Source organism: Myodes glareolus, chromosome 4, assembly GCF_982192425.1.
Source record: "Myodes glareolus chromosome 4, mMyoGla1.1, whole genome shotgun sequence".
Lineage (NCBI taxonomy): Eukaryota > Metazoa > Chordata > Mammalia > Rodentia > Cricetidae > Myodes > Myodes glareolus.
In genome coordinates this window covers 16403704-16417636 of record NC_142029.1, presented here as the reverse complement: position 1 = coordinate 16417636, position 13933 = coordinate 16403704, and the positions used below count along the sequence as shown (strand labels likewise).

The window sequence follows — 13933 nt, the reverse complement described above, 5'->3', positions numbered from 1 at the left end:
GCCCCTGGTTAACATGAATTAGATGATATCCTTGTGGATCAGACCCTTCCAGCAGCGTTAGGGCCTTCTGAAAGCAGACTTGTGTTTAGAGTTCAAGAGAATGCACTCTATCATCGTGTGACAAGCTAGAGAGGCAGGCACCACTAACAACCGCCTGAGAGTGGTCCCTTCACCTCTCCTTTGCCGCTCCTCTCTTCAAACACAACGTAAGATTGAGCTCATGGTGTGAATGTGGCTTAACTTCAGGTTGAAAACCTCTCCGCATGGCTGGGCAGTGGTGGTGTATGCCTTTCTCACAGTACGGGAGACAAAGGCAAGAGGATCTCTGTGAGTTCAAGGCCAGCCTGATCTACAGAGCAAGTTCTAGGACAGCTAGAGTTGTTACACAGAGAAATCCTGCCAAAGAAAGAAAGAAAAGAGAAAGAAAGAAAGAAAGAAAGAAAGAAAGAAAGAAAGAAAGAAAGAAAGAAAATTGTAAAAAACAAAAACAATAACAAGCCTTTCCACATGTAGTACTTCCAGGTAATATTTTATTTAGATCATGTAGGTATTTTCTATATATTTCTGGATACTGGAGTTGGGGTTTTCTATGTGACATTAAATGCATTGATCTAAAGCTCTTAAGATATGACTAATATAAATGCACAAGCAAAATACAGGCCAAAATAAAAAAACTTATGTATAAACATTTCTTAAATGAACATTTTTATACAGCAAAGAAGAGAGACCAAGAGCTGGTGTAGTGATCCATGACTGTATCCTAGCACTTGGTAGGTTGGTAAAAAGCAGGAAAAAAAACAAACAAGGAATTCAAGGCCATCCTTGGCTACACAACAAGTTCAAAGGCAACGTGGGCTACACGAGACTCTGTCTCAAAAGTTATTCCTTTGCTCTGGACCTGGTCCTACTGCCCAGACAGTCTGCCCCTCTGTCCTTGGATCTTCCTAGACACAAGAGCCAGCATATCTGAACAGGAAAAGGGGCTTTGCAAGGACAAGGGCACCTTGCTTATTCCTATGTAGAATAAATAAGGGTGGTCCCAACAGACAGAGGCCTAGACCCATGTGGGAAGGCTGCTCAGCATTAGCAAATGACAAGCACACCTCTGTGGCAGTATTGTGAGTCTTCTTCTCCATCTATTCTGGGTAGATCTCAATTGCCAAAGAAACCCGAAAGGTCCTGGCATGACTTGCTCGAAGCATTTTTCAAACAGGACAGCCACTCGAGTACCCAGAGAGCTCTTCGGAAGTTTTCTGCGGCCCATAAATCTCCTTATCCTTTCAGGCCTCCTAGCCTTCTGAACTTGGGAGGCTCTGAAATTCCTGTCGGCCTCTGCTGTGCCCGCTGTTTGTGGTCAGTATATAGAGAAACAACTCCAAAATATGAGGAAGGCATGATTCCCCAGAATCGGTGTTTCTGATTGTAGTTAAATCCCTGGAACAAGCCCCCTGGTCGGTGACCATATAACGCAGTCTAAGCCTGGAGATGCTGTGGTCACGAAGACCGCATCTGCACTTGGAAGTGCTCACAGCGGGCATGCTTTAAAGTCAGCCCATAGATAGGAGTCATGTCCACCTTCTCTCCCGGGGACACGCTGAATTCAATTTGCTGCAGCAACATGGCCAGGAAGAGAAAGACCTCCCATCGGCCAATGGTCTCCCCAACGCACTTCCGCTTGCCCAATCCAAAGAGAATGACCTTCTCACTGAGGACCTTGTCCACAGTGCCACTGGAGGTGAGAAACCTTTCAGGCCGGAAATTGTTTGGGTCACCCCACAGTTCCCTGTAAGCAAACGGAGACAGTTGAAATAGATGTTCAGGGGCTTATACGAATCAATTTGGTCAATCTCCAAGAAGACAAAGGGTCTGAAGCCCAGGAGAGGATGGACCTCGCCAACACAGGAGTTTCCACTCCCCCGTCAACTTACTGGTCATGGTTAATGTGCCACTGGCTCACAAAGACACAACGTCCCTTGGGGATATAGAAGCCACACAGATTTGTATCTCTTGTGGTGCTGGGGAAAGAGGAAGCTTAGTCAGGTTCAGGGACACAGGGGGAATCTATCCCTGTCTCTCATGTCATGTCCCTTTCAGAAGCCTCAAATGGCTGTGCATATTAACTAAGGCCTAGTATCAAATACCAATAGCTCTATGGCCTAACCTGTGGGGGATGGTGAAGGGAATGAAGGATGAATGTCGGAAAGTCTCCAGGATGAAGGCCTCCAGATAGGGCAGCTGAGGTCTGTCAGAAAGTCGGGGTCTCCGATTCCTCCCAATCACTGTGTCTACAGAATACAGAGAATCAAGAGGATTAAGGGATTGCTCAGACTTTATCAGGGTCCCCGCACACAGACTACTTTGAGTGGAGCCACCACCTACCTAGCTCCTCCTGGATCTTTCTCTGTACCCTAGGGTTTGTCACCAGGTACATTAGGCTCCAAGAGATAGCAGTGGTGACTGTGTCAAACCCTGACCAGGACAAAACAGAGGGAGAAGTTAGGGGTGTGGCAGCTTCGGGCACCTGAGCACAAGATGGTTCGCTGAAGAGCACATACCTGCTCCAAAGAGGTCAAAGACGACACTAACGACCTTATCCTCCGACAGCTGGACATTGGCATTCTCATCCAACTTTTTGTCCTGACAGTGCTCAATGAGGCTGTCTGTGATGTCCCGGATGTGGCCCTGGGAGGCAAAGGAGCACAGGGTGAGACATAACCCAAGTCTAGACCCACCTCTCCATCTAGGCCTGGTCCCTCCCTGTCATTGGCGCCTTTGTGCAAGAGCTGACACTCTGAGGCTGCTGTCCTAGCTGTCCTTTGCCTCTTCCAAGTCTCCTTCCTACTTGAGAGAACTGATGGCCCCAACTCACGGGACCCTTGAGGCACAGAGCCTGACACTCTTAGTCTTAGACTATGAGTCCTAGAGACAGGGTTTTAACTCTTCCTGGTCCAGCAAGAACTGGCCCAGGACTCCTCCTATTTGGTGGCTTTTGTCTGACAGATGCACAGAGGGATTAGTTAAGAAAAGTTCTAGTGCCCTGGTGAGAATGGAGTGCACTCTGCACTGGCTTCAAGCTTGCCTGTGACGTTCTGGCCCTGGACCCGACCTGCTTCCCACCACCACCTGCTCCTCCACAGCCTCTACCTTCTCAAATGTTCTGTAGTGCTCCTTGATTAACTTCTGCATGAAGCTGTAGACCTTCTTATTCAGGTCCTTGAAGACATCCAGGGAAGAGTTAGGTAGGTAGCGGAGGACAGGGATGAAGTCAGCTGGGAACCCAGAGGCAGTAACTTCCCCAAACTCATTGCTCAGATTGACTATGCTAAGTAGCTCTTGGTTATCATGGTCATAACGTCGACCAAAGCACATGGCACAGATGACATTGGCTACTGACACCACCAAATACCTATAAGGGTCGAAGTGGCCAACTTCTGCCATCAGCTTCTGGAACTTGATAATGAGGTATTCTGCCTCCTTGCTCACATGCTCTTCCAAGTAGCAAGAGGATGAAGAATCTGGGTCTGAGGCTATGGAGAAACTCTTCAAGGCATTCTGGGCCAGGCGCCGCCGAGCAGCCCATACTGGTCCAGAGTCTGGGTTGAAAGTCATGCTCTGCCCATTAATGATTAAATTAAAGCTGTAGAGGTCTGGACGGCCCTTGAAGTCATCTCCCTGACGCACCAGGGCCTGCCGGATGGTGTCCAGGCCACTCAGCACCACCACAGGCGTGGAGCCGATGCGGATCTGCAGCACGTCCCCATACTGCTTGCTCAGTGTGGCCAGTGACAGGTGTGGGTTCTTCCCCAGGGTCAATATGTGCCCAATAAGGGGCCAGCCCCAGGGCCCAGGTGGAGTCTTCAGGCCTTTAGGGACGTTGGTCCTTGTGGCTCTGACCACCCAGAATCCGAGGCAGAAGGTAGTGATGGCCAGGAGCAGCTCTGTGGCTGACAGGAAGGTTAGAAGTCCATACAGGGAAGGCATGATCTAGGTAGCTTCTGAGAGGAGAGGCAAGAAAAGAAAAGATAGACCATCAGACTGAGGGCGAGGGCTGAATTTCCTAAATCATCACCATGCTGGTCAAGGAAAGAAGCCTGTGTCACTGGGCATGGAGGGAGACAGAGATTCAGAGATTGTTTGTTGAGCTGCCACTCTGTGTCAAAAATTCCTCAGTAGTTTTCCCACACACACAGAAAGGCTGGGGTCTTGTGGACTGTCCAGCTACTATCACAGGGGCCTCCCTTAGAAAATAAAAAAAAAGGGCTGGAGTGATGGCTCAGCGGTTTAGAGCACTGACTGCTCTTCCAGAGGACCCGGGTTCAATTCCCAGCACCCACATGGCAGCTCACAACTGTCTAAAAATCCAGTTCCGGGGGATCTGACACCGTCACACCAATGTACATAAAGTTAAATAAACCATAAAAATATTAAAAAAAAAGAAAATAAAAAAAAATGAGTTCTCAGGTCTCTCTGTTCATCCCAGGATCTAAAGAACTCCACTTAACCCTGGTAGAGGACAGGGATGCAAGGGGACAGAAAATCAGTCCCCAAGCCACATTTCTCTCAGCTCTAGTTCTCTGAGTTCAACTGACCCACACTTTAAAAGCAGCTAGATCGAGTACCGAATAACAGTAATCCCGGATGGGCTTTTTGTTGTGCTCAATTCTCATGAATGAATAGCCTGGGCTTCCCCCACTTCTTCAGGACATAAAAAAGCAAAAACTAAATGGGAGATTCCCACCAGGCTAGGGTTATAAGAAAACTATCGACTGGAGTCAGAAAAGCCAAGGCTGGATCTAAACTTGACAAAAACTAAGAGGATACTTTTCTTTAACCTTGTTCTAGAAAAAGTATGAAAATTTATAGACTGCCCTAAGGCTGTGCCCAGCCAGGAGAGTCGTTCTGCAGTGAAGTCCAGTCCGGTAGTTTGAAGTAGTCACTTTACCTTTCAGGCTTCAGTTACATATGGAGAGAGGTAAGACAAGATTGTCCATGTCAGCCAGGAGGTGGTGGTGCAGGCTTTTTAACCCCAGCACTCAGGAGGCAGAGGCAGAGGCAGGTGGATCTGTGAGTTCAGGGCCAGCCTGGTCTACAGAGATTTCAGACCAGCTAGAGCTTAACAGAGAAACCCTGTTTTGAAAAAACAAACAAACAAACAAATAAAAGGTCACCCGTACAGAGGGTACAGATGCTAGGAAAAGAAGATCTGAATCACACAAGACAAGAAGATGTACAGTTCCTACCCCAAATACTACAGCCACCTTGAAGTGAGGGTCTTCCTGGAGAAGTTGACTCACAAAGCACACTAGCGGCTCAATTCCTTCAGAGCAGTTGGGATGCTGCCAGCCTGGTGTGCAATAATTCCTCCTTCTACAGAGTTGGTATCCCCTTTGTAAGATGGAAGAGCCAGAGGAAATACAGCTCTTGTTTCCACCAGCTAGCAATCTATAAAGCTGGCTGTATCCCAGCAAGGATGGAAGAGTCTGTCGGTGGGACAGGGAACCCGTGAGCAGTGGGTGGTTCCAAGGTTCCTGCTGAGGACAGCCAGAACTCTCAGCTCTGCCATGCTAGCCTTTGGGAGGGTAGAGGCTATCAGGGGTAGTTTTTAAATAAGATGAAGTACACAGGAAAAGTTCAATGCACCTCCTCTATCCACCCTACCCACCCAGAGAGAGCCCTCTACCCTACTGGCAGTCCTGAGGAAGGGGTTACATGTGCAGGAATGGGGAAGCCCCCGGTGATCAGTGAGGCAGTAGGAGTTGACCTGAAAGTAATAGGGTATCTCATTTCCATCTAAAGATCTGACACTAGCTACTGGACCTTAGGCAAATCCTTTTAGTTCTCTAGCCTCAGTTTCTCCCCTAAGGAATTTGCCTGGTCACAATAAAGGTTCTTAGTATCCCATCATGGAGGAACTACCCAGCAACCCATCATCTAAACTTTCCTTTTCTTGGGAAGGAGGGGCAAGCCAGGAGCCCCCAGGACTCACCTTTGTCTGTGCGGATGTGCTGAACCCAAGAGTGCTTTCTGGGGATCCCAAGCAGGATCAGGGAAGGCTCCAAGGAACTACCACCTTCAGGGTCAGGGTGAAGGCTCCACCACCTTTATAGGACTGTCTGTGGCCACGCCCTCTTCCCTGGAGCCCAGTCAGTGGGTCAGAGGGAGGGGCAGCCTTAGGGAATGCTCTAGGCAGGAGGGGGAGGGGGTGAGATAGGCAAGACGTCGTTAAGTGCTACCTGATGTAGGCGCTGGCATATAAAAAAGTAAAGGCTGGGGTCACCCCACTTTCAAGGTTCTCCATAGACAGCACAGAATCCTGCTAGGTAGAGGCTTGCGGGGAAATCCTGGGGAACCTAAAAAGCGAATATGGGGGGGGGGGCTGCATCTTGGACCACGGGGATTCCTTTTCACTCTTTTTGTGCTCGGAAAATAATGGGTGTGTAAGATTCTCTCGCCCACTTTAAGCCAATGGGTGCCAGGAAAGGCTAGTGGAGGGAGAGCTGCTGGGTGGTGACTTGGTGTCTTTCCTTCCCTGGTTCCTGAGTCCAGGCTCGCGTGAGAAGCGCAACGACCCCAGCCCCGAGGTCACGTACAGGAAGGCGAGTGGCGCCATTGGATGACTATGTCCCCCACAGATTGAGTACTGGCCGAAGTTCGTGCTGCTTGATCTAGGGGTGGGGATGGGTGGCGGGCATACAGATTGCACCTCTAGGGTCACCTTAGGCAAGCTGCAAGCCCAGCAGACCCCTCTTGCAGCTCTCTCTGGGCTCCCGGGGCTTGCTAGTGTATTGCATACAGAAACAGACCACGTTGAGAAATCAGGAGGCGAGTTGTTGCGCAGCAAGCTGCGGATAGTGGAGGAAAGGGTGGAGGGAGGATCCACGCGAGTTGGCAAGAGGGTCAGGGGCCACAAAGCGGGGCGGGGGGGGGCAATGCTTGGTATGCTAGCAGGCTCTTGGGGTTTGCGTGCCTGAGCCTGCTCCATCCTTCGGGGGCAGAGGTCGGCCTGCTTGTCCCCGCCCCACCTGGTTGGGGGCAAGGTGCCCGTGAGTAGCGTGAGAAGAGCCTGAAGGCCCGCGTGCAGCCACCCAACTACCAAACTCGGAACCGGGCGCGGGTTCCAGTGCTGTCACGCAAGCAGGGGGAGGGGAATCGGGGGTGAGGCTCTTAAAGGGCCAGTCTCTCTTGGGGCGTTGGGGTGGGGCTTGAGAGATAGAAGTATTCTAGGCTTTTCGAGGGCGCGACTAAACAGAACGGGGCGGTGCAAAGGGCCAGGTTTGCGTGCGGAGCTCGGCTTCTGCATGAGAGCAAAAGCCTGACAGCGTGTGTCCACATTTTTAGTGGCAAGACACACAGCACCACCCGGCACACCTATCTGGCTGTTTTGCAGGCACTCTCGGGAACTGAAGAGTGCTCCCAAAGTAAGATGTCTAAGGAGAAAAGCAAAACTTGTTTGTTAACTCAGTTCAACCTGTCCCTAACTAACATCTTCACCTGCCCTCAGAAGTAACACTGCCATCTGCTCTGTGACCAAGGTCAGAAAACAAAACAAAATAAAAAAAAAATCAACCTCATTCACCCCCTCACCTCCCCCTCCAGTCCCATGACACCCTCATACATTGTACAAATATTCACAACTGACTATTATGCTCTGGACACTAGGAAGAAATCGAATAATCTTCCTATGACGCAGTGACCCTCTGCTGGGGGAGACAGGTGATAAGCAATGACACAGAGACTGGTATAGGGCACAAAATGAGCAACAGAAAAATAAAATGATAGCCGGGCGGTAGTTGTGCATGCCTTTTATCCCGGCACTGGGGAGAGACGTGGGGGGGGGGCAAGAGGATCTCTGTGAGTTCAAAGCCAGCCTGGTCTACATATCAACTTCTAGGACAGACTCCAAAAAGAAGCTAGGCTACAGAGAAACCATGTCTTAGAGAAAAAAAAAAAAAGGAAGGAGGAAAGAAAGAAAAGAAACAGAAAGGAAGGAAGAGAGAAAAGAAGGAAGAAAAATAAAGTGATAAAGAGAGGTCAGTTTACAACTGCAATGGAGTTGCCAGGGGTGTGAGTGCTGTCTGAGATGACACTGGACAGGGGTAAAAGTGTGGAATGAAGAATGGAGCCTCTCACGTACCTACCTGGGGATGCAACTGTAGCAGGTACACCTCCTAGGCACAGAGGCTCCAGAGGACTAGTTATGGGTAGGGCTGTGGAATGGGGTGGTGTTCTCCTGACATTTGCCCAGTGCAAGAAGTACACCACCACCTCCAAGGAAGATGAGAATCTATAATATGGACATGGTGTGACCCGAGCAAGATTACTCAGGCTTCTGTGCTGGAAATAGACTGCAGGACCAAGAACACCTCTGTTCATTCTGACATCTGTCTAGCCCCGTGGTCACAGTCTCATCAAGGTCCCTATCACTGCTCCGTAGAGAATGGAGTCCCCTTTGCTTTTGGACTCTGTCAACTCCTTCTTCCCCACTGTGCCTTCCAGAGTGTGAAAAGCTTTCTGTTACCACCTTTGCTCAGATCCTTTGGTGTCTGAAGATAGAAACCAGAACCTCTTGCAGAATCTACCAGGTCTGCCCATCCAGGCTTCTAGTAGTCCCCATTTTGAGTCTTCAATAACACACGCCCACCATATCCTTTCCACAGCAAGTTAGAGTTCACCTGCTGTCAGTTCCAGCACTTCTTCATGGGCAGTCTCAGGACGTCTGACCCCATAGTTATGATCCTCATCCAACTCCTTCTTCTTCCTCTATGACCCAATGCAGAAAATCTGCATGTTGAAATTTAATGAAGTATACAAGTCTTTGTGAGGAAGAAATGATTGCCAAAACTGCGTTATAGCATTCAGCCCCTGGTATGTGACAATAATAATTAGATAACAAGTTCTGGGCATGATGGTACATACCTATAACCCTAAGCCTTGGGAAGCTGAAGCAAGAGGATTTTCATGAGTTCCAGGTCAGCCTGAGCTGACAGTAGCCCATCCAGGAGTACTGAGCAGACACAGGAAGACTGGAAGAAATAAAAACAAGGAGGAGGACAATGAGGAATAGGAGAAAAGGAAGGGGAGGGATGAGCTGGACAACAGAACAAGCAGGAGACATAGGAGGTGGAGTGGCCTCCTCAGCATCCTCACAGCCGTTCCACTCACTGCATCTCTACTCAGACTAAGAAATGTCCTGGTACCCACTTTGGAGCCAGAACCAGAGACCTGCAAGAGCTTGTGTAGAAATAAATCCTAGTCAGGAAGTGGGAGCCAGACCCTTCTAGATCCCTCAGCCTGCTCTACAGTCACTCACTTCCTCCTGTTTCTGTTGTCCCTAGCAACGCCTTAGCTCCAGAGGGTCTTGGAAACCTACTCCTCATGCTGGAAGACCTAGTTCTCAGACTTGCCACCCTGAACACAGGAAGCCTTATTGCTTGGCTCCTGTCCTCTACCAGGCTTTAGACTCAAAAACCTTCCCTAGCTAATATAGGCAGTCCCTCTTTTCCTTCTCATCTGGACAAACTGAGTCCAGAAAGAACAGACACAGTGACCTGGGGCAGATGAAATCAGAGCCCAAATCTCTGGTATCCTGTTTCCAGGCAATGGCTCTTCCTGCTCAGGGAAGCCGCAGGGCCACAAGCTCAGGCTCTAAGCCAAGACCCTCATCTCCCCAGACCCTGAGCACTGAAGTAGTGGGGACCTTACATCAACTGTCACCAAGACTTGTCTGGGCTGACAGCCACTGTGGAAGGAATGGGGCCCTCTCTAATCCCTGGCTAATTGACAGGCAGAAGGTTTGGAGACCTTGACACAGAGTTTAACACCCAATCTGAGGTCAAAGTTTATGCCTTTGCGTGAGAAGCTCATTGACTTTCTGAGTGACTGATCCCAGGAGCACATTGGGAGGGTGAGGGCTCTGGGCTGGAGGGAGTCAAACAGCTTGGGAGTCATCCTGGCGAAATCAACAGCTGGAGGATTTTGGTCAGTACTGCTGAGGGCTAGGTAGCAGAAGCCAGGAAAGATACAAGACCCTACAAAAATTTCCAACTCCACAGGGAAGAGAGGAGCCACACCCCAAAGAAAGCCTGGGCAGAGCCCATAGATGCTCCAGAAACCAGAGAAGGCTGAGGCAGGTGACACAGGGACTCTGGGGAACCTGAATGAATATGAGGAACTTAGGGGAAGGTATTGATGACCTAGGCAGGTGTCACCATATGAACAAAAATGTAGTAGTGGAAGGCGGGAGGAAGAGGTGGGAAGAGTGGGGTTTGCGTGGATGTGGAAACCTGTGATTGTCTCTCATTATGTCCTCTTCCCACCCAGTCTCCCTCCAGGGCAGCCAGCATGTGAGCCTGAGCACCTTCCCTCTCTGTGCCCAGAGACCCACTGAGATTCAGTCGGTAGGACCCAGGCCCAGATGGCACTGCCCTCCACTGCCTGACTCTTGTCGGCTGCAGTTAAAGCAATGCTACTTTCCTAGGACAGTCTTGCTCTAACGCTGTGGTAGTGGTCAGTCTTGACGGTCAACTTGACGGAATGTAGAATCACCATGGAACCGTGCCTCTGATGTATTTCCAAGAGATTTGACTTGCCATGTGGCTGGCACCATCTCTTCTGTGAAGGTTCAGGACCAGCTACAAGGGAGAAAGCCAGGTGCAGCCACATTCACCTCCCCCTGTTTCCCAACTGCAAATGCAGCCCGGCCCATGTTCCTGCTGTGCCCTCCTACCACAATAGAGTAAAAAAAAAACCTTCCTTCCTTAGACTGTTTCTGTCAGCTATTTTACCCCCGCAGCAGGAATTCATGAGTAAACCTGTTGTTCTGACATAAATATTTAAAGTGCCTTCTTTTATTCTTAAAAGATTCTAGACTAGTCGGGGAAGCTCCTACATTGAGTTACATGATCACCTCAGTGATAGTGGACTTCTGAGGGTTCTGTAAGCCCAGCATTTAGAGTCCTTTCTACTCTCAATTCTATGTCAACCGTCCTTTGGGGACAGCTGGATCTCTGCTGTCTACTGTTAAGTTTATGAGGACAATTCTACCCCAGGCTAGGCTAATGAAAACACTGTGGATGTTTTGTGGGCTTCTTTGTTTTCGTTTTTTGAGACAGCGTTTCTCACTGTAATAGCCGTGGCTTGTTTCGTTGGTAGTGTAGTGGAGGTGGTGAGCATCGCTGCCTTTCTGTGGGAGCTTTGATGGAACTTCCAGGAGGAAAAGGAGTTTCTCTTTCTGCAGGCGTGGTTGTGCTAGTTACCTGGGCTTCATTTTTAAAGAAAGTCACAATTTGAGCAGGACGTGGTGTCCAGTGTCTATAAATGCCACTTTAAAAGTGGAGACAGGGCAGGTTCCGCTACTTAGAGAAGGTTCTGGCCTAGCTTGGTCTATAGAAGACACCCACCCTACCCCCCACCCTGGTCTCACTGGATAGTGGTGGTACATGTTTTTAATCCCAGCACTCAGGAGGCAGAGGCAGAGGTAGGTAGATCTCCATGTTCCTGGCCAGCCTGGTCTCCAGAGCTAGTTCCAGGACAGTCAGGAATAAACAGAGAAACCCTGTCTTGAAAAGGAGAGAGAAAATCATCTCAAACACAAATAAACTTGGCTGGTCAGATGATTCATACACATACAAAATAAATGTCAAAAAAATAAAAGGAGAGGAAGGGAGATGGGGGAACAAAAATCAAGCAAACAAACCAATCACAGAGAGGGAATGGATAGCTAAGTGTATCTAGAAGCAATTTTTCCTAAAGCCAGGGTGTGTGTATGTGTGTGTGTGTGTGTGTGTGTGTGTGTGTGTGTGTGTGTGTGTGTGTATGTGTGTGTATGCACATATATATGCCAAGACAGACATTGGGTATCTTGCTCTGTTACTCTCCATTTTACTCCCTTGAGATGGGGTCCCTCACTGAGTTGGGAATTTGGCTGGTGGCTAGCAAGTCCCAGAGGTCCTCCGTTCTCTGTCCCCCACAGCACTGGGCTTACAGGTAAAGCGTTCCATGGGTGCTGCTGATGTGAGCTCAGTCCTCACGCTTGCACAGCACGTGCTCTTACCCACTGGGCCATCCGGCCAGGCCTATGCTTTTGTTGCTTTCTGAGGTTTTCGTTGATGTCACACAGTGCTAGGGCTTGAATTCAGTGCCTTGGTAAACCAGGGGAGCACTCTACCACTGAGCTATATCTCCATCCTGCATCCTTATTACTTGATTTAAATCAGCACCACTGGGCTCTTCAACACCCCAATCCCTTTTTCCTTCTTCCCCACTGCTGCCTTTCTCTCCTTCCCTCTGTCCCTTCTTTTCTTCTCCATTTCATAGTATGAGTTGGGCATTGGGAACTTGTACAAGAATTATAATCCAAGCCTGCCAGCCTGGGTACCAAACCCAGCAGCACTCTCTGCATGTTAGGCAACCCTGCATCAGGGTGTGCCTTTAATCCCAAAGGCAGAAACAGGTTGATCTCTGTGAGTTCAAGGTCACTCAAAGCTACACAGTGAGACTCTGACTCAACTGCCCCCACCAAAACAGAAACAAAACAATCAACAACAAAAATCGCCCATCCAGTGTACCTAAAGAAGGTTCACCAAGGCTGGACAGAGTCCGAAGAAATTACCCCCATCCCTCAGCTTTCTATTGTTCTCCCCTTCAGCGTCAGGACAGCTTTTATTGATCAGCTATATTTCCAGAAGACCGCAATGCTGTTGGGTTGTCCTCTGGTGAGTGTCTGTGAGGGGGCGCCTGCTCTCAGCAAAGCTGAGAGTCTGTGTGGTTATTTCTACTCTGGGATGCCTTAGGAAGCAGGCAGCTGTGGTCAGGTTCCTGCTGCTTCATTTGCTCTTTGCCTCTGTCAGCCTCAACTCTTCAGTTCCTGGATATGGAAATATAGTCAGTCTTCCCAAGATGGATAACTTTGAAGTTTTCAGGATGTTTAACTTTCCAAGGCTCTGAGAGAAATCCTTGCAATTTCCTGGGAGGCACTTCTGAGGCTGCTCCACACCCTCTCTGACCCCCCACCCTCCCACCCCCGGTTTATTCTCTCCCCTGCCCAGCTCCCTCCATTCCAGAACTCAGACACTTAGGAGAGCAGCCTGGGAGATATAACTTCACACAAGGAGTCTAAGGGAGGGAAACCCAGCTTCACTGTCCTTCTTTGCTCCTATCCCATGCCAGAGCTTTCTAAGACTGGAACACATAGAGAAGGCAGAGTGGGAGGCATTGACAGTCTGCAGGGCCAGGGCCAGCACAAGGGATGGCCAACAACCTGGGCCTGCCGAGCTGTTTGCTTGCTATCTTGGTTTGTTTTGTTTCTTGCCTTTTTTTTTTTCTTTGCTTTCTTCAGATAGTATTTTACTATAGCGCCCCTACTAGCCTTGAACTTGATTCACAGCCTAGACTGCCCTGGAGCTCTAAACCCTCCTGCCCGAGTCTTCCAAGTGCTGAGATTACAGGTGTATACTATACCATTCCCAGCTTGTTTGTTTGATTGTCATTATTTTACTTACTTGTTTTTGAGACAGGCTCTTGCTATGTTGCCCAGGCTAGTCTTGAACTCCCACGCCCAAGAATTTCTTCCTTTCACACACCTGAGTAACTACAGGCTGTACAACACCTTAAGGGTTTTGTTTTGTTTTAATTAGCTTATTGTTAGACTCTTCCATGGATGCAAGGCTTGCATGCATTTTTCAGAAATGGAAGTTTTTGTCTAGAACAGTAAATGATACTCTGTGTGTGTGTGTGTGTGTGTGTGTGCCCACTCACACACGCGCACACACACACACAGAGTTGGGGATGAACCTGGACTTCATGCCTACTAGACAAGGCTCTACCACTGTGCTGAATAGTTTTGTTTCAACTTGGCACAAGTTGGAATCATTTTAGAAAAGAGAACCTCAGTTGAAAAATGCTTCTATCAAATTGGTCTATAGGCAAGCCTGTG

At 49.0% G+C, this 13933-nt stretch overlaps 1 protein-coding gene across 1 annotated transcript; it reads right to left on the bottom strand.

The window, feature by feature from the left end:
• Nucleotides 1–513: 513 nt before the first annotated feature.
• LOC125393599 (cytochrome P450 1A1) lies at nucleotides 514–6145 on the bottom strand. The gene is made up of 7 exons (XM_087905273.1): nucleotides 5987–6145; nucleotides 3145–3995; nucleotides 2556–2682; nucleotides 2380–2469; nucleotides 2162–2285; nucleotides 1929–2015; nucleotides 514–1783 (listed from the first exon to the last, which is right to left on the bottom strand). Exons 2-7 carry the CDS (start codon nucleotides 3979–3981, stop codon nucleotides 1495–1497), a joined length of 1554 nt encoding a protein of 517 aa, XP_087761399.1. The 5' UTR covers nucleotides 3982–3995; nucleotides 5987–6145; the 3' UTR covers nucleotides 514–1494.
• Nucleotides 6146–13933: the final 7788 nt, after the last annotated feature.

Excerpts from the sequence above, each read along its gene's own strand:
- LOC125393599 (XM_087905273.1), bottom strand. The coding sequence starts at position 3,981 with ATGCCTTCCCTGTATGGACTTCTAACCTTCCTGTCAGCCACAGAGCTG. Across the intron at positions 2,470-2,555 it reads CTTTGACCTCTTTGGAGCAG|GGTTTGACACAGTCACCACT; the intron begins GTATGTGCTCTT and ends TGTCCTGGTCAG. Across the intron at positions 2,286-2,379 it reads AAAGATCCAGGAGGAGCTAG|ACACAGTGATTGGGAGGAAT; the intron begins GTAGGTGGTGGC and ends TGTATTCTGTAG.